Source organism: Ascidia mentula, chromosome 7, assembly GCF_947561715.1.
Source record: "Ascidia mentula chromosome 7, kaAscMent1.1, whole genome shotgun sequence".
Lineage (NCBI taxonomy): Eukaryota > Metazoa > Chordata > Ascidiacea > Phlebobranchia > Ascidiidae > Ascidia > Ascidia mentula.
The window spans coordinates 15,774,022-15,799,119 of NC_138572.1; the positions used below are offsets into that span (position 1 = coordinate 15,774,022).

The 25,098-nt window shown below is 38.2% G+C and overlaps 1 protein-coding gene across 1 annotated transcript; it reads right to left on the reverse strand.

Moving 5' to 3' along the window:
• Window positions 1-236: 236 nt before the first annotated feature.
• Window positions 237-1,149, reverse strand: LOC145909184 (uncharacterized). The gene is made up of 2 exons (XM_082996513.1): window positions 427-1,149; window positions 237-269 (listed from the first exon to the last, which is right to left on the reverse strand). The coding sequence occupies exons 1-2, from the start codon at window positions 1,147-1,149 to the stop codon at window positions 237-239; spliced, it is 756 nt and encodes a 251-aa protein (XP_082852639.1).
• Between the last annotated feature and the right edge of the window lie 23,949 nt (window positions 1,150-25,098).

Below are 25,098 nucleotides of genomic sequence, written 5' to 3' on the forward strand. Positions count from 1 at the left end.
GTCATCAAACAACTCTGGAAACTCGGTGACCAGCGGACGGTTTGTTACATTAAACTTCAAACAACTAAAAACTTCATGACTTCCAGATTTACAAAAGGCACGCAGCCACTCACGACCAAATAAAGTCGGACCATTTATTTCCACAACATAAAGGTTCAAGTATAAACGGGTAGATCGGTATTCCACCGTAACTCGCAGAAACCCCAGAGGAATGATTCTCTCATTTGAATAAGTTTTTAAAACAATGCTTGTTGGTTGAAGTGTGGAGCCTTTAAACAAATTTTTGTAATCAGCTTCGGACATAATAGACAGTGCAGACCCAGTATCTAGTTCCATTATAACAGGTTTTCCGTTAATTAGGGGTCGAAGCACTATATTATCATTTTCTGTAACACCAATGGAATTTAAACAACATTTTACTGGCACCTGTTGATCTTCGGAAGCAATGTAGTTTAAATTTCGCTTGCTTCGATTCCGACAAGTCGATGCAATATGACCAATTCTTCCACACTTGTAACACGTGGCACTTTTGAAAAAGCAATTGAATTCTTCATGACCAGAGCGACCACATCTGCCACACGCTCTTCGGTTTCTTAGATTTTCATTTCTACTAAACTTGTTAATGGACATGTCATTATTTCTCATTATTTTTGTATCAGCATCGGCTTTTTCCAAAGTGTTAGCTATTAGCACGGCTTGGGAAAAGTTCAAATTACTTTCAATTAACAATCGCCGCTGTGTGGTCTCCGAAAGTATACCACAAACAAATCTTTGAGTTAATGCATCGTCCAAAAAATCACCGTACTGACAATTTTCACTTAACTTTCTGATAACAGCAACATACTGGTTTACAGATTCTCCAGGAATTTGATCACGCTTTCCAAATTTAAAACGTTCAGAAATTTTGAGGGTCGTAGGGCAAAAATGTTCTGTTAAAATTTTCACAATTTCCTTGTACGTTTTTGAGTAAGTTTTGGAGGGTGCAACCAAATCTTTCAAAAGACTGTATGTCTTAGCACCAACAAAATTCAAAAGCGCCGGTGGAATGTCATTAATTTTGAAGAACTGTTCAATCCTTTCCACGTACGTTGGCCATGTTTCCGTTTCAGCACAAAATTCACCAACACTTCCCAAGTAAGACGATCCCATCCTCGTCGCCAGTGTAAAGTATTTGCCTTCAGGTACAGCCACATACACGCTTTCCTCGAGTAATTTATTGTAATGACCTCTCCGGCATACAGAGTGCTTATAAAGCGGTCGTTACGCTTCAACGAGCACACGTGGTAATTGCAACACAAACACAATATATAACAGATTATATGGCATATTTATATCTTCCAGCTTTTGCATAGTTTAGGTAGTCTCATTCAGCCAATGAAAAAGCTGTTTAAATAGAAAATGTAAATTGTGCTCTGACTTTGGATAATTAGATATGATTTTAATATCTTTTGGAGCAGTATTTTTTGTGGTTTTATTTGAAATACGTTTGAGCAAGCCTAAGTGAAGTATCTTTCATTTGAATATGAACATGCATCCACTAACAATAAACAGGAGTAAGAAAATTGTTATATCTTGTATCGTTATCTTTTGCATCTACTGTTTAGCCTAAAACATTTGCAAGTGATTTCATGCTACTGTATATTTGTCTAAAATATGTGCTCTTGTTTTTTTGCGAGGTTCTGTATCTGACGTCACATTTCTCGTATGTTATGTTGTGTTTACGTGGCATCTGTATTTTTATTAACGTCGAGTAATACGCCACGAACCCATTTCAACATACGGCGAATAACGCGCTGTTTATTGTATGCACGGAAGACAGCTAAATATCCGATAAAAAAGACTACTATCTAAACCAAAGTTAATCTGTCAGTTTAATGCATAAATAAAAGTCACACAAGTATTACAACAAAACGTTACAAACCACGCGTACTAAAGTCTCTGTCTGTGAGTCTATAAAGAAATCATGGAATAGAGTTATAGACCGAAATATCGTCCTCTTCAAAGACTGAATTATATATATATTCTTTTACCCAAGATGTGTGGCTTATATAGAGAATGCATACAGGGTCGTTTGGGTTCGGCCCGATCCGTGACTCAGTTGAAAAGGACAGCTTGTTGCTCGAAGTGTCACGAAATAGGCTGACCGGATATTTAGCTGTCTTCCGTGCATACAATAAACAGCGCGTTATTCGCCGTATGTTGAAATGGGTTCGTGGCGTATTACTCGACGTTAATAAAAATACAGATGCCACGTAAACACAACATAACATGCGAGAAATGTGACGTCAGATACAGTTCTCTTCAATGTTGTTCCTATACATTTTTCTGTTTTTTATTCACCACTCGTTGCTAAAAATCAGCCACATTGTTCAGAAAAATTCAAAAAGGAACCCAATAAATTCACTAACAGTGGTTAAAGTAGTAATAAACATAATCATAATATCCGCCATTGATACCAAACCAGTAACTTCTTATTTCATTTTTCTTTTGGTGTTATTGTTCCTTTGTGGATGCAGGCAAATGTTTTTAAACAGGGCCTTGTAATTGCAGGAGTGCAAAATCAGACAAGCATACTTCAGTTGTTCTTGGCAATGTTTTTGACTAATGCAGTACTTATTCCAATTTAGGTATATTTTTTTTATTTGAAAATACATGTCAGCCTGGAAAGTTTCGCCTCTACAGCAAAGGTGAACTGCTGTTGCGCGCCTCCGCATCCGCAGAGGTAAGTTGCCCTGGTCCCGCACTTGTAACTGGAACACACAATCAGGTTCATCGTATACTCCGCCTTAACTCGGCCAGGCAAACCCTTCTAGACCGACCGATCGCCAGTTCAGGCGCAACAAAGCGCCTCGTTTTACTACGTCACTTTCGTTTTTCGGCTCTCGGGCCGAGTACTGCGCCTTAAAAGTGGCCATAGAAACGTAGTATTAAATAATGTAACTGTGACATTTCTAAATTCATCAGCAACCTGCTATGTAATACGTACAACAATCAGGTTCATCGTATTTTTGCAAGGTGGCTAATCATATTTTTGTCTCAATGCATTAAAATTATTTTAAATAAATTGTTACTACGCAGGTTAACAACACTAACGCCATTCGTAGAACTAACTTTTATCACCATAACGACTGCACAGTTACAACGTCAACAAAACCGAAATAAAGCGCCTCGTTTTACTACGTCACTTGTTAACAAAAACACAAATTAACTCAGCTACATCTTCATGCAAGAATATACACAAAAATTCATAAACCTAGCTGGCCTTTAAGAAGCTGAACTTTTAGATCATGTTCGATCTTTTCTCTCCTCTTGGTTGCGGAACCACCGATGTTGTTAGGCTCTCCGCACCATCTCCTCCAATATCTCCCTTCTCAGGTTAGTGTAGCAACACGCCTACTTAATTCTTCGCACATTTAGAACACAGGCGGACCAAAGGTTGCAGGCGGAATTAAGCATTCCTGCAAGAGATCCCACAAGCTTTCGGGCATCCTGCTGGATAACACATTTTTTCTAACACTTCGTTATAAAACGCCCATTCGTAATCCTTCGATGGACCTCGGCCTGCTATTATTTTAGCCATCGCGCTGCACGTTCTTTTGGTAGTTAATTCGCTGTTGAAACAAATTAAATTTTACGCCGCCTGAAGACAAAAATAGGTGTATCCATTAATAAATAAGTCTGTTCACGGAGTTTCAAATTGAGCAGAACACGCAAGCAGACCTTATCTTCAGTATCAGCAGCCGACCGTGATTTAGTTGGTACGCTGCATTAGCATAGCTGTGCTGAGGGGCATAACTGCAACACCCTTTTTGCAGCCTGCTCAAGGAAGACGTTGGGATTGACCTCCGCATGATCACTTTCTGCCACATAATAATTCTTGCATAAAAATCTGTGTGAAAAGAAAACACTTCATTCATCACTTCCTTTTATTCTTAACCTGTCTATATATCTGTAATAAAATACTTTGTTGATCTAAGACATAAAACCTACTTGACCAAAGCCAAGTCCCGCATCCTTGTCGATCAGGTAAAAGCAAAATTATTTCCTCAAATTCTTAACAAAAAATTGTCAACGAGCCACAAAATTATTTCCGCAAATTCTTTTTTGTCTTCAAGGTAGTTTCAATTATGGAGAGACTCCGCTCAGTTTCAACAAGTTTCAAATATTTTTCTCTTGTAGTTGTTTTGTATACAAACTGTTTGATCGGAATTTATTCAAATATCGTTTTGTTTTCTGCACAACTCACCAGAGTTATAACAATCTGCAGGTACTTCAACTGCAAAAAAACTGTCTGCCTATCATCACTTGCATAAAGAGAGTACATGCCTGGCTTTTAAGTTTGAGAAAGTTATCAAATTCTACTTTCATTCGACGACGTTCTCGGCTATAACAATTATGATACTTCCGAGTGTTTTGCCGGTTACTAATCAAATCAAATATTTTGACTTTGCTTCAACCGATCAGGATATTCTTTTAGTTGTTTCCAACTCTGTTGATGATTTCTATTAAACTACCTGGAGGGTTTGTTATTAAGGAGCGGCTGAGTTTGCACTGTGGAGAAATTTATCACCAAATGCGCTTTTTACCTTCATTCCTCATCTCGTATTTGGAATATGTGATAGGGCTTTGACCTAATTCTGTTTTTCTTTCCTGCCAACACCATGGCAATAATCCTTCATGAACCCGACGAGACGTTGATGTTTGGAGAGCGTTGCAGATTTTCTGTCTTGCAACATTTTTCCAACTCTGTTGATGGTTTATAATATCGGAACAGGTTGTTGTTTTTTAAACATTATCGTCGGTTTGCACAAGTCCTATTTGAACGTGTGTTTAAACCATCTGAATGCAATAATGATTAATTCACATTGTGTCAATCACCATTCAGAAGCCTAGTTGAGTACGTGAGCCATTGCTTTCTCTGTAATTTTCAAAATAATGTCCAAGCAGAGGGGTAGTTAAACCATTTGTCCAACAAATAATTTTGATCGATCTTCATTACAGTCCTGTTTTTGTCTGTTCAGTTACCAGACTACGTCTCTGCAGTGCCTTGCTGCAACTTTCCGAATTAAAACATACCTATGTCACAAAGCAAGAGGCGGGAACAAACACAAAAAACTTGAAGTCTTGGGGAAGATGTGTCGAAGCAGCATCACAAGTTTTGCAAACTTCTAAACAGGTCATAAGTGAAAATGATTTCAGTCGAAGATATTTTCTGGCACAGGGTCCGGAAACGTGCCCACATAAATAGCAAAATATTTCTTTTGTTATTTTTGTGTTGAAGGAGGTTGGAACTGTTTATCTAAACCCTCGACTTTCGGCTAAAAATTTCACAAAAAAACTAAACAACGTGCTCATAATTTTCCATATTGTCGAATGCGTCCTCCACCATCTTAATGGAATCCAAATCAACTCGTTTTTTTGTTGCTTCACAAATAATGGTCAAATGTTTGGAGTCCAGCAACAAATTGTTTCTTGTAACTTTTTTTCACCTCCGGGGACAACAAACTTATTCCATTGTTACGCAAATTATCATGCTATGTTCACAAACACGCATTAAAATCATATTTTCAATCACTACATTGTAAAACGGGGAACAACTTGAAAGCTTATCCAATAATTTAAAACTTTTGTTGTATTTGGTTGGACGAATTGTTCACAGTCATTATTTGTAGTAGCTTCGTGTTATAAATGCAGTGTTAATGTGTTTTTGATCGACATTTCTTTGCAATTTGACTGGGACCAACTTATGCTATAAATTTTTTTTGTCGAACCCAAGAATACTGAAACCAAACTGTTCATTATGAAAACCAGGAATACTACTTGGGTAGTTTGTTGCTAATGCTGCCAGGCATATTACTCAATAATTTAATGCTCCTCTTTTCGGTCGTTATACAAACTGTCAACCTTGTGTTGCTTGATACAGCCAATCAAATACCGAAACACGTTTTTCTTGGTTTTGTTTCATTCATTAGAATGACGGTGTTTGGGCGGGTTGTCTGCTTCATGGGGGAAGGGATTTCTTCGGCCATGATTCGATAAATACGAGTTGTAAAACGTTTGTTTTCATTCAGCGAATCGACAATTTCCGCTTGTCTTTGGCGATCTTCTTACTTGACGCCGGGGACACAGCGTGAGGCACTCAGCATGTATGCCACCTCAATCAAGTAGAATTATGTGAGTCATAGTTACTCCCGCCGTTTACCCTCACTTGGTTGAATTTCTTTACTTTGCCTAGATTAACGCTTGCACACCCAAGTGCCGAGGTGATAACTAGGACTGGCCTAGATTTCTACTTAATCATCCAAATAAGATGTTTTTTTTGAAAAATATATTTCTCATGTGCGGCATCCTCTCGTAGTATCAATGGCACAAATCAAGGCTAACACAAACTTGACCTCCAGACCGCAATCCTGTACCAAACCAAACAAAAACACACAAACGCAGTGGCAGTTGAACGGTAGCAACGCAAAACGTTCCATTTTTACTATGTCTGCCGTACCCAACAAGCTGACGAATTCTAAACCCTACCTTGTCATCCCGGACCCTAACTAACCTGCCATGCCAAAAAGGCGTGATCATAATTGGGTCGCTGCCCCAACCGTGCGTTTTCCAGCCCTCCTAGCCTTATACGTGCATCTCTGAAAGAACCGCCACATCTTGTGGCCTTGCTCGAGGACGACCTGCGAGAGCGTCGCCTTTACCCAATCGTTTCCAACTCGCGGAGTAGGTCCACGGACTCGGTGGAGAGCACACCTCTCTAATTGAGCACGATAGCACCGAACAGCACACTCGTGCTCTTCGAACGACCCTCGACCCACACGGTCACCTCCGGACGTCGGTATTTTCTTACTTTGGCCTCAAACTCCCTGTGGAGTGAGGCATTGTCGCCACAAACGTGGCATCCACCACCTTTGGTCAACACCAAGTCCGGTTGTAGCCAGAATGTTTCCTTTAACTTTTAGAGCGCCAAAATAATCGGCCCCATTTACCCCACGCCCCTGGGTACACACGAGTGCTCTTTCAGACCGAGACCGTCAGCGGAGTCAACATTTCCCCCGTTATGGACTCTCGATCGTCCACCAACCACCGCTTCCTCTTACCGTCGACTCTTTTTGGGGTTCACATTTAACTCCGACCTGCCAAGGTGATCCACCACGGCATCAAGTTGCAACTGCAACCCACGCGGCGTGGAAAACATAATGGCAAGGTCATCAGCAAACGCAAAATGGCACACCTTAACCACTCCCTAGAGCCCGCATAAGATAGTCATAGTTACTCCCGCCGTTTACCCGCGCTTGGTTGAATTTCTTCACTTTGTCATGATACTGCGTATTCCTCGTCTTTTCGACAAGCCAATAGCCTGTTGCGCTAAACTGCGTGCACAAGGAAAATCCTTTTAAAGTGTTGTTTATCATATGATTCAAGATTATGCTGCACAAAACATTAGGATTGGTTTAAATGTTGTCAAACAAATATTTCAAAATTATGTTGGACACACACAGGCATCGCACTATAGTCAGTTACCTTGGATTCTTTTGATGTTGGCTGCCAAAGAAAATATGACTGGTTAGATTGTTGTTAACATATAATAATTCAAAATTATGTTGCACAAAAACTTCGACTGGTTTAAATGTTGTCAAACAAATATTTTAAAATTACCTCAGTTTGACAAAAACATGAGTGAAAACTTGTGAAGATTTGGGACTTAGTTATTCACAGTTTTGCTGTAGCCTACAAATACTTACCATAGTTTTGTTTACTTCATTTGTCTGCAATAAAGCAATTTTTTATTTTGGATATGTGTTTAAAAGATTCAAGAATATGTTAGACACCAATACACACTACTTGCTTGCTTAGTCTGCACATAAGACAAAAAAGTTACAACTGGTTAAAATGCATCAAAGATCTAGGCTGATGTTACACACAAGCATTGTACTTCCTAATAGTTTTCTTGATCTACACAAAATAAAAAACAAATTTCTGTTGTCTGTAAATTGTTAAATCACAACATGCCACTTATGTACTAGAAAGTATTTAATATTTAACATTAAGATAACTAGCGATGGATGTAAAAGAGTAGAAAGACCAAGTTTAAAATAAAATATCAACAAATACTCGAATTACGACAAGCCAAAATCCCTACAAAACACACCGAAGTACTTGCGTAGCGTACGATCGTACCAGTGTGCATGCGCCATCGCAGCGTCGTATCAGAGACGGTTTGCGAAATCGGGGGAGGCGCGGGTATTTCCCAATCGTTGTCGTATCGTTAGCCAGTGGGAATCAGCCTTTAGTGTGTGGGCTTGTAAAAAATGGAGCTGGTACGTCCAAAAATGACAGACTATGGCCGTGTTGTGTTTCCCGGGTAAACTTGATAGAAGGTTCGATATTGTTTATGTCATTATGAAACCCTGCGACCTCGTCTGTTGCTATGACGTACGTGTCATCGACATAGCGGAGCCAAAGTCGCGGGGGTGTTTTGAAGGAAGCAAGAGCGGTTTGCTCAATCTGTTCCATTCTAATGTTGGCCAGAACCGATGAAATGGCAGAGCCCATTAGGGTGCCAAAAAATTGTTGGTAAATGTCGTGTTTATTTGTGAAAACAGTCTAGTCTAAACACAACTGTAATGCCTCTTTGATGTGTTGTAACTTAAGATTTGTACGTTCATGTAGTGTTGTGTCTTGTTGTAGTTTGTGCAAGGATATTCTGAGCGCAACATCTGTCGGAATTGGCGTATACTGGCCAACGACATCAAACGATACTTGACACTCATGCGGAAGTAATTTATATTCAGAAATAATTTTAACAAAGTCAGTAATTTGGCGAGTTAACAAAAGAAACAATCGGTCGTAATGGAATAATAGCTTTCTTGTGGATTTTGGGTAACCCAATGAAGTTTGGGAGCACACCGTCCGTCGCTGCTATGTAGTCTTCGATACTCCGGTTGGGATATGCAGTCTTCTGTCCGTAATCTCCACATAAATTTGTTCAGTTTCGTCTCCAGTCTGGTATAAGGTGATTCGGCAAGTTTCTTTTAGGTTTCGTTGTCCGAGAGCATGGTGATAACTTTATTGTCATATTCTTGTCTGTCTATGAACACAGTGCAATTTCCTTTGTCAGCCTTGGATATGATGATGTTGGTGCCGTTCCTTAAACTTCTTTCAAAATTGAGGCGTTGAGGCACTGATCAAATCAATGGTGGGTAATTTGCGTGGAGTGATGGCGAAATTTGTCCCTTTTCTAACACTGTTGTTTCTGCTTTAGTTAAAACACGGGAAGAAATGTTTTTAATCCAAATTCCTTTTTGATCGAAACCCTGTTGTCTAAAATTGCCAACCGCAGTTTCTCACAAGTGAAAGTTTTCTTAATTTCTTTTCGACTTATTTAATTTCTTCACTGAGCGATTAATTAAAATGTGTTACGCACGACAATAGCCTTTGTGTGTAAGTGTGCTAACCGGGTTTGGGCGGGTAAAACCGCATCTGATCAAGCTCACGCAAGGCAGCAGCAAACACAGCCCGGGACACCCAACGATGTTGAAGTAGGATGTAACAAAATCAATTTAAACACAAAAATTATCTCCAGGTTAGCATGTGGAGTTGCGGTCAATTGTACCAGAACTGGTGCTGGGTTGGTTGAGATTGATTCTGCTAGTTCTTTCAACACAAGTTTTACCAGCAAGCTCAGTTGATATAGCGTGATTGTCTCCACAATTTGTTTGTTTTCTTTCATGGTCATCATTTTGCTAACTGGGCCTCTTGATAGAGCTAAGTGTGTTGGATACGTCTGGGCTATCTAGATAAATTGCACCTGTTGTGGCATCCACCGGTTTCTATTTTGTGAATCCTCACTTTTTTTTCATGCCAAACTTGTGTGAATACATTCATGATGCAATGAGGAAATGTGGGAATTATTGTGTTGATTCTAAAGGAATTCTGCTAAAAAAAACAGAAAATACCCCAGTTTACCACAAAACATGGATTTTATTTTTGACAATAGAAAAATACAAAAAAACGTGTATCACAACAAATAAAATATCATAAAGAACAGGAAACCCCACTGAATTTTTGGGAAATGAATAATATATAAAAAAAAAACAGCATAATCGATTTTGAATTATAACACAGGTGAAGCAGCGTTTATTGCCGAATAAAAAAAGCATTTATGGAACTATTTGCATTGCAGTATTAAAACATGGCTTACCTTCTCGGATGATATTAAAAGCTGCTTGACAACACTGTATTTGCGGCAGCTCTGACAAGCATGTTTTGATGATAAAATCTGCAAAACATAGTATAAGATGTTGTTTTGTGTTATGATACATGCAATATAATACAGCTGAAGCAGCGTTTAATGCCGAATATAAAAAAGCATTCATGGAAAACATGGCTTACCTTCTCGGATGATACAAAAAGCTGCTCGACAACACTGTATTTGCGGCAGCTCTGACAAGCATGTTTTGATGAAAAATGTGCTTCGATTTTTTACAACAAAAGAAAAAAATTTCGAATCTTCCCGAACCCGAGATATGTTTTCCGGTTCGAAGTCTTGCAGGTTAACAGTTTTTATTCCTACCAATAAGACTGTGTAAAAATTTGTATAGATTTATGTGGGACGCTTCTTGGGGGTGTTCCAATTGGTTGTGTTGTCATTTGAAATGCGACCCTTTCGTGCTAATAGAATCCGTTTTGTGACCGAATGTGTGTGAGCAAATTTAATACTCGAAAGGGCAAGAACCATTTCCGGTTCTGCAGGGAAGAGTTCAGTGAAATATTTGTAAGCCACGTCGTAACCTCGGAAAGATCAAGAAGTGGCATAGGGTTGTCACGCTGTTTAGATAGCATTGTGATTAGTCAATTGTACGTCCATAGAGCACGTTTCGCTGCAGACAAAACGACGTTTGTCCGTCACGCGTTTCTAGCGTGCTCGGTGCGGGGGTTGATGTTTATCTCTTTGGCAACCATGCTAAAAAATGACAGTGAATTGTCCCCCTTTTTTGGAATTCGAATCTACGCAAAAAAAATATTAATTTGATTGAACCGTATATACATATATGATCGAATCGAAGTTATATTTACCTGTAAAATTATGTCATTTGTTCTTTCCCGAAACATAACCTCGTAAAATTTCTGTCTCTATGGTTGGCAATGTGGTGGCACCTGTTGCAGTACGCATGTTGCCACTGCCAGTACGTGGATTGAATCGAATGCTCGTGCAGGGCTGCATTGCATTGTCCGGGCGATTTGTATGTGAAAACGTAAAAGTGAAAATGACGCAGAATAGTCACAAATGCTCGATAAGCATATAGAAGCCTGTTTTGCGCTTGCATGTGATTAACCGCCAACGGTCGATGACTCACAGAAAGACTTGAACGGATATGGCCATATTGCTGTTTCGATGAACGGTATCTGATGATCCGTTCAGTTCTCTTCGTCTTGTGAAGCGTCGTTAAGAAGGCAATTGTACGCCATCATCAATTTGTTTTGTCTATATCTAGTACCGATAATGGCACTAAAGTTGCGGCCACTGCACGGTCTTTGAAGCGATACCCGTGTTGCAAAGGATCCGTTGAGTTGACGGTACAACGCGAGAACAGATTGGTCATAACTGTTGAAAAGCGTTGACGTGCGAATCCCGGACTCATGGTACAAGTGGTCAGCAAATGACAACGGGAACAATAGGACCATGCGCAATCCGTTATCCACCTTTGTAGTGCAGATCCTACAATAATTCGTTTAGAATTAGCACGTTCAGTCAAATGGAGAAGGCGCAGTTCGTTTTCGGAGCAATTTTGCTTCCAGCTGAAAAGAAGTTGAAAAGGGCACAACATATTTGGTCATTTACAACAGTACAAAGTGCATATTTTCAAGGCATCTTGGTTTTCTATTCGCCTTACCTGTGGATCAACAAGAATGTTTTTCAGCGTTTGAAGACATTTAGTTTTATAAAGATTAATTGTATATTCGTAGTTGTGCAAAAATGAAAATAAGTGCTACAACCTGAAGCAGAAAAAGTGGCAAAATATAATCACTCAAGCACAGGAATAGAAAAACAAAAATGCCAATGCATAACAACAAATAAGTAATCATAAAGACTAAAAAATGGAAGGAACATTGTAGTTTAATTTTGTGTACACCTTCAATGGGTGTAAAGATGAAAACAGTGTTTGTCATAGTGACTGACTCTATGGGCAAAGCAAAGGAAAGAGCTTACCGGGGTTCGTGTGATTACCAAGTAGTCTTGATTAAGAAATTCATGCTTTAGGGGTACTTCTGGGCTTGGCTTCTCCTGGAACTACTCCTTTATATTTAAGATTTCCTCAAGCCTTATGGGTCAAACACAAACGAAAGTCAACTTGAAAAATTAAAACCATTCACTTGCGAATGGTTCCAGCACCCCTCCCTGATTGGACAAAATTACGGAAGACATCGATGACATCAGTAACCCGAGGTGCATTAAAAAATTCTCCCACTATGTGGAAGGCAATATTAAAATCGACCCAATCGATGCACAGCAGGAACTCCGGGCCTTTGATGTAAATTTAACAAATATGGACGAAATAGTGGAAAGCTATATCCACAATATAACAAATGTTGGTGCTTCGATGTATTTACTTGGCATTCACATGTTTCACAATTTAGAATCGGTGGCGGCCCGCTGTACAGGAGAAGCACTGGAACAATTCAAACAAAAGAAGTCGTACGCGGAGGCAATTTTCAATCGATCATCCGTAAACATGGCGGCGGGCAAGTCAACCAGCAGCAGACGTGACAGATAACAGCTTATTTGAGGAAGCACGTTCCATGTACGCGTAAAAACAAATTAAAGAAAAACCGAAAGAAAGAGGACTTACCTCAAATCGAATAATTGCGATTTTTGCAGCAAGACGGACATGGCGAGTCGACGGCGGTATGCGGGCACTGTCAGAATCGGACATAATATAGTTATAACTACTTCATCAAGTTTATTTACGTCGGTTGCGAACTCGCCTAAGAAACGGAAAATCGGTCACAAGGGCACAAAACAAAAAAATACAGCCCAATGGGAAACACTAGCAAAACGACTGTTATAAGCAAATGGCGTTCTGTACGTGGTACTGCATATCGGTAACTTACATTTATTCACGCCGCCTGTGTCATACAAATAATTAGTACATTCTTGCAATTCACCGTGACAAGATCAAATTCAATTTTCGTTCGTCTATTTGGTGGCATAGTTAAAAAACACAGTAAGCTATGTTTTCTGGATGTCAATGAAGATTCTTTACTTTCCTAATTCAAAAGTCTTTTTTTTATAGTCCTAATGTTTTTTTTAAATCTTAAAAGATGTTATTGAATGCATTATGGATCCAGGTATATGAACAGAAGAGGGTAAGACATACTATGGAATCATGTTGTATCTCTGTGTGAGCAAGATTTTCAAGACAAACTCACATTGAGTTGAACTGCTACAATAAAGCATGATTTTGTTAGTTCAATAAACCTATTGCAGATATATAATTTTTTTTTGCAAAGCGCTTAAAATCACTTACAAAGAACGTGTTAGAGGCATTTTTTGGAAGTTTGGTAATCACTATATCACCAAAACTTCCTTAATTGAAACCAGGCTTTCCAATTTAATTTGTGTGGAATCTAAAAAAAGTCAAGAAGCAAAAAAAACAAGTCCTGTTTGAAGGCCTAGATCTGATCTGCCTAATCCTGCTGCTGCGTCGAGTGTCCCGCAAGCCTGCCATTACTCAATGAAGACAATGCAGCCACGAATGTTGTTGTGAAGGCTGCAGCTTCCACTTAAGGAAACGGGGCACAGTTGTCAGAGGGGGATACCTCTACTGTCCACAGAACCCGGAAAGAACAGTGGTTGGCCCGGAACAGCATGATTTCAGTACATGCAGTGGTCAAGAGTTCGGCATGTTAATTATCTCCAACCTTCATGTAAATCGTAAGTTTGTTTACCTGGGTGCATCAAGAGGGATTTTTATTACGTAGTACGGTGAAACTCTCAGCACCTGCTAGTCGTCTAAATTTATCTACTGTCGGAAATATGTTATTCAATGCGGTCTTGACCTCCTCAAAGTTTCACGTCTGGGAGATCACGAACGATCCAAGCGCCATACCGAAAATTTGAGTGCGACGTCAGGTTTTCGATCTTTGCCTGTTGTAACAAGGCCGAAATATCAATCGAACACCACAAAAACTATGGAAATGGAGTTGGCTGATTGCATTGTATGCCATTGCCTTGTATCAGATGTTGATCACTTGGGTGAGATCATACGTAGAAACGGAAAAGGGAGTTCATTGGAAAATCTCAAACTGCACCGCCAAACGGCAACCCTGGTGCCCATCCTAATTTTCATGAAAACAACAAGCAAATGATCCTCTAATTTTGAGGTAATGATCGCTGCATATGGTTTAGCCAAAATCCACATGAAAACATCAACTGTTTCAAGACCAGTGAAAAAACTAATTAATGTGAAATCATTTTATATATTATTAAATTGAAATTTAGATTTTCTAACTGCAAGTGTAAAGACTTTGTTTCAATTTATCCAAAAGTACTTAAAGCAGACATCTAATTGTCAACCCACAGTTGTTTTACACTAGCAAAACAAGAACATTATATGATCTACAGATTCTGCACTTCTCTACATATGAATGTAACTTCAGACTTTCTAACTTAGATTTGTGCCTTTTCCATGGCGATTGGTGCAACCAACGGCACAACACGAACGGGAGAGTCGGCCTACTATATGTTTGTTATACTATGGTATTGTCTATGACGTATGACCTTTCTATAGCGCTTCATTGGCAATAGCAGTTAGTTTCAAAAAGTTTAAAAAAAGTTGTCAGCACTAGGCAAACAAAAACAATGCGAAATTGTTGAAATGTGGAAACCATCAATACTTCGTCATCTATACTACTGTGTAGTAGAGTAAAGGTGGCAGTGAAGTTTCAGTAGCAATATGGGAATCTTTAAAAAGTCACATTTATACCCTAAATGTATGCATGTCAAGGAAATGGTTTCAAAGGGGTTAGTAGAATATTCACATGCATTGGTAAGAAAGTACAAATGTTTTTTTGAATGTAGACTCCAAACCGTATGAAAAGCTTTGCAATATATTGTCCGATGCAAATACCATCCGTGACATAAAACAGTTTCCACCAACTTGCAGCACGTTAGGAAATACAACATTTCATTCAGTTTTAAACTCATTTCTCCCAAAAATTACTACACTCACTATTTCGCGCAATTGGCAAGGTAACTACTAACATAAAAAGTATCATACATGTTGCAAGACCTGCCTGTTTATTTTATTAAGTTTCAGTTGGCTATTTTACATTATAATGAATAAAAGATGGAGACCATATACCCCGAAAAGAAAAAGACCAATTTGCACTGATATCAAATGTACATTGAAATGCTACATAAAGAAGCAACATGCCCTGAACGCAAATAAACGTGTTGTTTCGAAAGAATACGTGCCCTCCACCTTTGAGTTCAAATAGTGTACGAATTTCCAAAATTGAGGCAATTAAACACCTCAAGAGCAGATTTAGTCTCTCCTCAATGTTAAACAAAGTTAGGGCAATACCATGTGTTTTGTTTTTAGATTGCAAGCGTAGTAAATTGAAGTTACGAGTGTTTTTTATTCGCTATAAGTGCGCCATCACGCGTTTACGCAAAATAGAAAATGCTTTGGGTTAAATAACGCACTACAAAGTGTTTTTGAATGATTTTTTGTGCAACGCCTTTAGCGCTAAGTCATGTAGATTCATTTTAATTGTGTTTTGGTTTACTGCATCACCCCATTAGTCGACAATTAGTCGTTAGATAGCGCACGTTAGCTGACACAATTAGCGATTTAAAGCGGGAAAATAGAATCTATCGCTCTCTATTGTTGGACGCTATCACCGTTTCGTGTTCTATTTTACTAATGGTCAACGGTCATATCTGTGGATGTGTAATGCAATAATATTGGCGATGAATTAATTCAGGTAATTCAACCCTTAAATTAAAATAACAGATATAACGTGGAACTGGCAAGTATAAGAGCGCATGAACCATGTCAAAAATATACATGGTATTCTCATATATAAACCTGTACCGACTGTTTCACCTCGTGATAGGGCACTAATATTTTCATTGGAAAATATAAAACAACTTCCTGGAAAAGTCCTAGGTAGCTTAGACTGCCATATGGATGATATTAAAGAAGGATTCCAGGTATATATGTATCTACTTTTATTGTTATTGTGCTGAAAAGAGTTGGGATTGACACTACATTGCAACTGAGTGTATTTTTTATTACAATTGAAAAAAAGCATTTTTGCTACTCTTTCAGCCCACGTATGGTCAAACAAGGGGCCAATAATGTGTCTCACAGACCAACAGTCTGCAAATAGAGAGTTGCAGCCCAAATTTGAATCATAAAACCATAACCAGCTATCCACTTGAGTTGCTAATTAGCTGTAAATGCAATGTTTTTTTACAGTATCCCAATGCTTACATATGCGAAAGTCTTAGTGTTGTCAATATTGCAGAACAGTCAGTTAATTTTTCTTATTATTCAACCTTTGTAATATGTAGGTCACCATGAATTTTGACAATAGTTGGTGATCGAAACGTTGTTTGGAGCTGCATTATGTTTATTCTTCCTTGAACATCAGCTGTTTTGGGCCTGGGTGGACAAGAACAAACAAGCTTAGAAAATTGTGGTAATTCTGTTGCTAAAAGTTGCAATGTAAATTTGATATCAGTACCTCCTAATACATATTTACAGTGCATGTATAATTTAGGCTTGATATTTTTTGTGTGGTACAAGTACAATTGTTATTGAGCCTGGCATAAATGTGGCCAAGTCTTGGTTCATTTTTTTTCTAACAAAAAGTATTTTGTTCTGTTGCTATTTTTTGTTAGTTAAAGGAAAATATGATTTTACTGTCATATAGATTTTGAGTTTTCATACAATGGCTGCGAACCGAATTTGTTAATTTAAAGTTACCATTTTGTTAACCTCTTTTCTGTAAATACGTATAATTTTGCTAATCAACTGATATGTAGTAAAATATATATTTAAATAAATCTAATACCTGAACAAAAATTAGAAAAATTCGTTACTTGTTAACAGCATAGTCCTTTGATAATGTTAGCTTTCACAAATTATAATTTGATGCACATGTTCAAATACTTTTTGCAAACATGTTTTGGCAGGGAATTAATGTCTGTTAATAATAAGGAAACATGGGGAAAGAAAAGTTTAAATGGAAGCATTTTTTTGTTTAAATACTGATCTAGTGCTGTAGACAAGAAAGAAGAGCCACAATCAAGTGCCAACTATATTTCACATACTGGTGGATGTGCTGCAAGTAAAAAATAAAAAACCTATGTTGCTACAAAGTTAAATTACCTCTATTGAAATAAAATCATGTGTATTTTGCGCAACAAAACACAAAGAAATGGGCACCGATAAAACCATAGGTTATCGAGTCAGGTGTCCTCTATTAATCTCACTGTATTTAACACTAATTATTTTAGGTGGTCAAGCAATAGATGGTCGGCTAGCTGAAAGCCCTTGCCACACAACTACAAATATAAGAAGGGAAGTTTAGCAGCATTTGAAATGAAGTGTGCCCTGAGGCGGAATATTTCATAATTTTGCAATTCGAATCATATTGAAAAAATACCAGCTGCAACTCCAAACACAGCTTTTCCGCTAGTAGCACAGGGCAACAATTAACATGAAAACAATGGAGGAAATGGGAATTGTAAAGCAGGAGGAGTACCAAGCTTTCAAATGCATGTGAATTTCCCACAACCCAATGGATTACCCGAGTTCTACTGTATGCGTAATGAGTATTTACTTTATGTTGTTTATGTGGCAGTAGTAGTGGTGGGATTAAGCCGATTCGTGCAAACCTGTTCTTGAAATTTTAATGACCTCCGTAAATCAGTTATCCCGGTTAGGAAGCGTATGTACAGGACGCTATTGATAGCTTACAACTTAGAGGAGCACGTGTGTTTACAACGTATTGTGCAGAGACAATACATTAGAACTCGTATATAACCTATGGCATAGTGAAAGAATACTACTGGTCAATAACAATAATTTTTGATGAAATTGGCATTTTGTTTGATTGAATAGGTTTCGTTTTTCGGTGTCTATTTACATGTTTAATGCATTTGCTGTTCTGCACGCTTACTCCGTGCTTTTGTTGTCAACAGATGTTAAAAATGCTTCGGAAAACGTCCCTAAAATCTTTTGCCGGCAAGGTTTTTACCCCTTTTTTGTCGTTTTATAAATTTATAATATGTGCAACTGTTGTTTAGTATCGCTGACGATGCTTTAAATTGAACAAGAAAATCGAGCGATATTGTTGCGTGTTCAAATCTTCATCAACTTGTGCCTGGGTCTTCGAATATTATATACACAGAATTTCCCAGCACTGGCTGTTGCGACGCCATTGGTATCAGTGAAACCTGTTGACAGAACAACTCCTATTTTTTTTGTAAATTATGGTTTACGTGATAAGCAAGGGACAGTAGGCAAGTGTTCATGCGCTTCAGTTTCCTGCACAAAATTTGCGGAATTAAAATGAAAACGGCTTGGTAGGACAACTCGAATTACCTTGTAGTTTGTGTTTTAAAAATTTCAAGCTAATTGAGTAATAAACAAGAAAACTATAGTGTCACATCATGATTGCATAAAGGGGCATGACCATTGAGGGTTAGCCTGCTTCGGAAGACAGTAGGCAAGCGCTGCGCGCTTCTGTCTCATGCATAAAATTAACAGCGTTTAAACGAAAACGGTTTGGTAGAACAACTCGAATTACCTTGTAGTTTATGTGTTGAAAGTCTCAAGCTAGTTGAGTAATAAACAAGAAAACTATAGTGTCACATCATGGTTGCATAAAGGGGCATGACCATTGAGGGTTAGCCTGTTTCGGCAGACAGCAAGCAAGTGCTGTGCGTTTCTGTCTCATGCATAAAATTAACAGCGTTTAAACGAAAACGGTTTGGTAGAACAACTCGAATTACCTTGTAGTTCATGTGCCAAAAATTTCAAGCCAATTGAGTAGGAAACAAGAAAACTAGAGTGTCACATCAGGGTTGCATAAAGGGGCATGACCATTTAGGGTTAGCCTGTTTCGGTGGCATAAAATAACATTATTCTTTTCCGTTGTTCGCAAATGAGGTGAGCGATTTTGGGGTGCTTTATTTTCAATGCTCGGGGATTAGTGCGAACTGCGAAGTTACAAACCACATCCAAATCTTTACTTCAACATCCTTTGTGTGTCTATTGTTGTTGTTTGTGACGTGAATATTGATAACAATGATGATTATGAAAGTAATATGCAGAAATAATTTGTGTCACACTGTCACTTTCGTTGGTACTGTTAGGGCCAATACATTATACTTTTCTGTCCAGTGTTTGTTTTATCCAATTTGTAAAGCAATAACGTTTAGTAGTCAAAATGATTTATTGTGAAACAAGTGTAAAGCTGCAAACATATCACTGCCGAAACAGATGTAAACTGAAATGAATTTTCTCCTGCTAATCAATACAAATGCACGTCTGAAAAAGGAACAAACTAATTTTAAACACTGGTTTAAAATTAGCGAAGGCACAATTACAATAATACAACTAACACAAATTCTTATCCTCAGATTACAGTACTACATTCAAATGTTGCACTATCATTTCAGGAAATAAAATATCACATACATCTGTTTTGCATATACATATATATATCGAAGAGCAGTTAAACACACACATTAGTATGTTTTTTTTCACATTCATTTAAAAGCTTTGGTACAAATCCTGCATTATAATTCCCATTTCCTTCAATGCTTTCATGTTACTAGTTGGCCTGAACTACTTGTGGAAAAGCTGTTCTTGAAGTTACAGCAGGTATTTTTCACTACACATAAATTGCAAAAATTATCGAATATTCTGCATCAGGAACACACTTCCATTTAAATTTTCTGCTGAACCTTCCTTCTTATATTTGTAGTTGACCATCTATTGCTTGACCACCTGAAAATAAACCTTGTGGTTTTAACGGTGCCCATGCCATTTTATTTCTTGTGTATATTGTTTATACATAGTTGTTTAGTAGCCAAAATACACATGATTTTTTTCCAATATTGGTGTATAGTATAAAAACTAGGATACTATGGATTAAAAAGCCCTCCAATTTTTACTTAACCTTGTTTATGTACCAACAAAGCTCACTTCAATGCACACTTACTAATGAGTGAAATATAGCTGGTGGCTTCCTAAAACATATTTTTTACATCATTTGGCTCATAGCCATCATTAAAAAAATTTAATTAATCTAAGACTCAAAATTGATCAAATCCGTGCAACAGTAAAATCATATTTGCCTCCAGTATCAAAATATACAACAAAAACTACCAATAAAACAAAATATTTCCACAGGATGATCGTTCACAAATTAGTGACCTATCACAATCCCACCTGGAAATAAACCAAGGCCACATTTATGCCAGGCTGAATACCAATTGTAGTTCGCAAAAAATATCAAGCCTTAATTAAAGAAGAATACATGCACAGTAAATTTATTTTATGAGGTACTGATATCAAATTTAGTTTACAACTTTTAGCAACAGAATTACCACAATTTTCTAAGCTTGTTTGTTCTTGTCCATACAGGCCCAAAACAGCTCAGCTCGATGCTTAAGGAAGAACAAACATAATGCAGCTCCAAACAACGTTTCCATCACAAACTATTGTCAAAATTCATGGTGACCTACATATTACAAAGGTTAAATAATAAGAAAAATTACCTGACTGTTCTGCAATATTGACATCACTAAGACTTTCGCATATGTAAGCATTGGGATACTGTAAAAAAACATCATTGCATTTACAGCTAATTAGCAACCCAAGTGGATAGATGGTTATGGTTTTATGATTCAAATTTGGGCTGCAACTCTCTATTTGCAGACTGTTGGTCTGTGAGACACATTATTGGCCCCTTGTTTGACCATACGTGGGCTGAAAGAGTAGCAAAAATGCTTTTTTTCAATTGTAATAAAAAATACACTCAGTTGCAATGTAGTGTCAATCCCAACTCTTTTCAGCACAATAACAATAAAAGTAGATACAACATATATACCTGGAATCCTTCTTCCATATGGCAGTTTAAGCTACCTAGGACTTTTCCAGGAAGTTGTTTTATATTTTCCAATGAAAATATTAGTGCCCTATCACGAGGTGAAACAGTCGGTACAGGTTTATATATGAGAATACCATGTATATTTTTACATTCCTGGTTCATGTAAAAATATACATATACTTGCCAGTTCCACGTTATATCTGTTATTTTAATTTAAGGTTTGAATTACCTGAATTAATTCATCGCCAATATTATTGCATTACACATCCACAGATATGACCGTTGACCATTAGTAAAATAGAACACGAAACGGTGATAGCGTCCAACAATAGAGCGATAGATTCTATTTTCCCGCTTTAAATCGCTAATTGTGTCATCTAACGAGCGCTATCTAACGACTAATTGTCTGCATTACACTTTTATGTAAAACTATGTCATTAGGTTTTTGATGTATAGCAGGACCTTTCGCCAATAGCTGTATTATACCTGCTTGTACCCTACCCATTTTTTTAATGGCAAAGGCTCACAAGAACATGAATCCATGGGATTATTCTTGCCTTTGGTTATTGTATTACCTCCATTTTTTTTTTATTGTTTTTTGCTTGCTTATGTGTTGTAAGCCATGGTTGTTGCAACCTATATGCCAAATGTTGTTAACTTAACGTTGATTAATTAACCATTGATAACGAAATCCTATTTGACTAATTCATTTGACATAAGGACATAAGGTTCTAACCGTTGCGTTCCTGACCTGCTTTGAATTGCAAACCTGATACTAAGAATACGCGATTATATTGAGGAGTATATCGAATCGAAACTACAAGTTACAAAAACGAGATAAACGCATAGCTGAAATTGAGACTAAGACTGAGCTTGGGTTAGTTGAGAAAGCATGCACATAGGTACACTAAAATACAAGTCAGTTCGAAATTACCATGACAAAAGCTATTATGTTATCTGATGGACAGCAGCCTATTCTCTTTTCATTAGATGAACCAGGGATATTATCAGATCTAACAGATACAGATGTATCTGCAATTATTCACTGGTGGGTTTAGGCACCTCCAATAGAATTGGCCTCTGCACAACGTGGGCACAACCGCTGGATGCTGACTTGGCGTCAGGTGGGTGGCGGCGTTTCCTCGAACTTTTGGCCAAGCTGGGGAGGGTATCGGAGGCACGAGATTGGGGCACCATGGGGGCCGGGTCATTGGATGCCACACCAATGGTTCATTATCGTCCTCTCAAATCCTAAAGTGAAGGTCATCCTCCTCATTAGCCTGATCAGAGTCGAAGGGGTGTTGGCGCAAGGGTCTTGCCAGTTTGACGATAGAGGTACTAAATTCCTACAAGTTCACCTGTAAAAGAGAAAGCTACAGTTTAAATCAACGTGCCTATGTTTTACAATTAGAGTCATATTATGATCGTTATTGTGTAACCGAATTTAGCTTGTCTCTAACCCGGCTAAGTCACACGACCAAGGTGGCTACTTTTGTAATAAAATTGAAACGCTAATAGGTATAAAATAGTATAGGTACGAATAAAACAACGGTTGTTCTATCACAAAAAGGACTTTTCGCTGCTCATAGCGTTCTACAACAATTCTTCACGTCACAACAAAAACAGTCTTTTCACAATGCCACCATCGGAGAACTGCCGGCTTTTTTGCTAATCATTTCTGCCACCAGCATTTAAACTAAACCAGTCACCGTTTGCCACGCAAGAGTGACTGCTCGGGCGTACAAAAACGAGTAAAAATCAAAGTACTTACAAATACAACATAAAAGGTGAGTGCGACAAAAAAACAAAGAAAAACATGTGAGTGAAAGTGAAAATACATGAAGAAAAGCGTGCAAAACAAAACGAACAAAGACGTTTGCAATTGCATGTTTGGAAACTAATATACCATTGATGGCCATGAAATTTTATGTTCAGCGTGTTCACTACATGTAACAGGTTACGACCGGATTGTCGCCTTTGGGCCTTGCACAGCAGCAGCACCGCGGTCTTTATTCCAGCAAGTAGGCCTGAGTTTTGGTCGTTGGCAGTTACACCTTTACAATAAATAAAAACAATTAAAGAACACATATCCTGAACTTCCCTAAACACACAGCGGTTACATTTAACTTTTAATATGTAGCGTGGGAATATTGTTGACTGTTTGTCATAGTTCATTGATTCACTTTTGGTGGTACCAGGTATGAAATTAAAATTTTTAAGTTGTGCATACAAAGATTCGAACCCATCGCACACCGGACGATTTTTAAAACAACACCGCCCTTGGTGAGGGTGACTGTCTGGATGTACAGAGGAGGTCCTTCTTCCAGATCCTGAATACAGACCACATGTTGTTGTTGAGTATCCCAGGTGTGTTTTATCCTCTCGTTGTTAAAGAGAGGCACACCCATGGTGTCTCTAACATGAAGACTTCGATGAGATGCCCAACGAGACTAGTATTATCTGTGTCGCTGGTTCGACGACGACAAAGTTGAAACTTGAATTTGAGTGCTCGTCAGATCATCAGACCTGAAAAAGGATAAAAACTAATCAGCAAGAGAATGTATGAGGAGCTAATGGATCAACCGACCGGCTCAACGTTTCTTACGAATTGCTGCGCTGATTACGCAAACTTGTGCTGTTTGGATTTCTGGTGGTCTTACTGCTGGGTCATCTATTTTTACTTATGTTTGCATACTCTGAACAGTTAAATAACATATTTGTATTTTTGTCAAGGCAGTGCAAAAATATACATTTAATACCAATTGTGATAGTTTGGCAACTCGGAGTGAGTAAGGATGACTTCACCCTTTGAATGCCGAAGTACGCTTTTTACGCTTCTTTTGTATTTTGGTCTCTATTATTTTTGTGATTCTAATCACCGTTCAGTTTTGTATGTCAACCATTATTCTCTTGTCAAGACTCACCTTGTAATCAAATTGTTATCATTGTTACTACGAATAGAAGACAAAAGTGAACTTATGTTGTTATGCAACATAAACAATGCAGTGCTTCTCTGTTCACTGGCCATTTTGTAAATTGCATGAAGTGGTTATTTCTTTCAAAAAGTCCTGTTTAAAGGTAATACTACTGCCTCTGCTGTGTGATGTACCAGGCCAGCACACAAGACAAAAGATTCAACAAATTATTTCTTCATTTTTTCATCGTTTCTATTATAAGAGCGTCACAACGAACAACAATTGACTTTGTGTTTAAACAACTAATGCGTATAATACGTGGTTAGTAACTGTTATCTTCAAAAATAATGTGACGGCAAAATTTTATTGGTTGAATGTCACGCGCAGGCCAACGCTATCGGTCTGTCTATACCGGGTCTTCGTTGGTACCAACGTCGGGTACGACGAGTCCAAAATTCACAACCGCACCCCAGTCTAGTCTCTTGGTTTTTAGTGAATATATTGTGCAGTGAAAGAACAACAAATCAGTACGCTAAATCGTTCACAGATTCGGGATAACAATCATACAGGGCATGGTCGAGATTTCTGAAGTTCACAGTACCACGTTTCTAAAGGCACTGTGAAGTTTAGCACGCCTTGTAGGGCAAAGAAATGCGTGCGATGATTTGATGCCAATGTGCACATTTACACAAGTAACATAAAAAGGTGCCAACTTTCTGTCCAAGAAGCCATTAAAATAACGTACAATGAAGATTGCAATGGATACACAAACACAACATCATAAGCACGAGCACAACCCGAACACGAGATAAGTTTTCACGCATGAGTCCAAGTAAACCCACAGAAATCATACTCCGTTCTGTCCGTTACATTTCGACCCAAAATAATAACCACATAATTATTTACAATCAATAAAACGGCAGAACGAACACTAAACATCACCACACGCAAGTTATGCTGCCTCCAGAAGACGGATTTTACGTACATCGCGTTTAAACACACCACGCGCAGTACGAACACACACTCTGCGAACAGATCCTTCCTT

Bases quoted from the DNA above. Each gene is read 5' to 3' on its own strand.
- LOC145909184 (XM_082996513.1), bottom strand. From the start codon at position 1,149: ATGGGATCGTCTTACTTGGGAAGTGTTGGTGAATTTTGTGCTGAAACG. The intron at 270-426 runs GTGCCAGTAAAA...ATTTGTTTAAAG, and splicing joins TTGCTTCCGAAGATCAACAG to GCTCCACACTTCAACCAACA.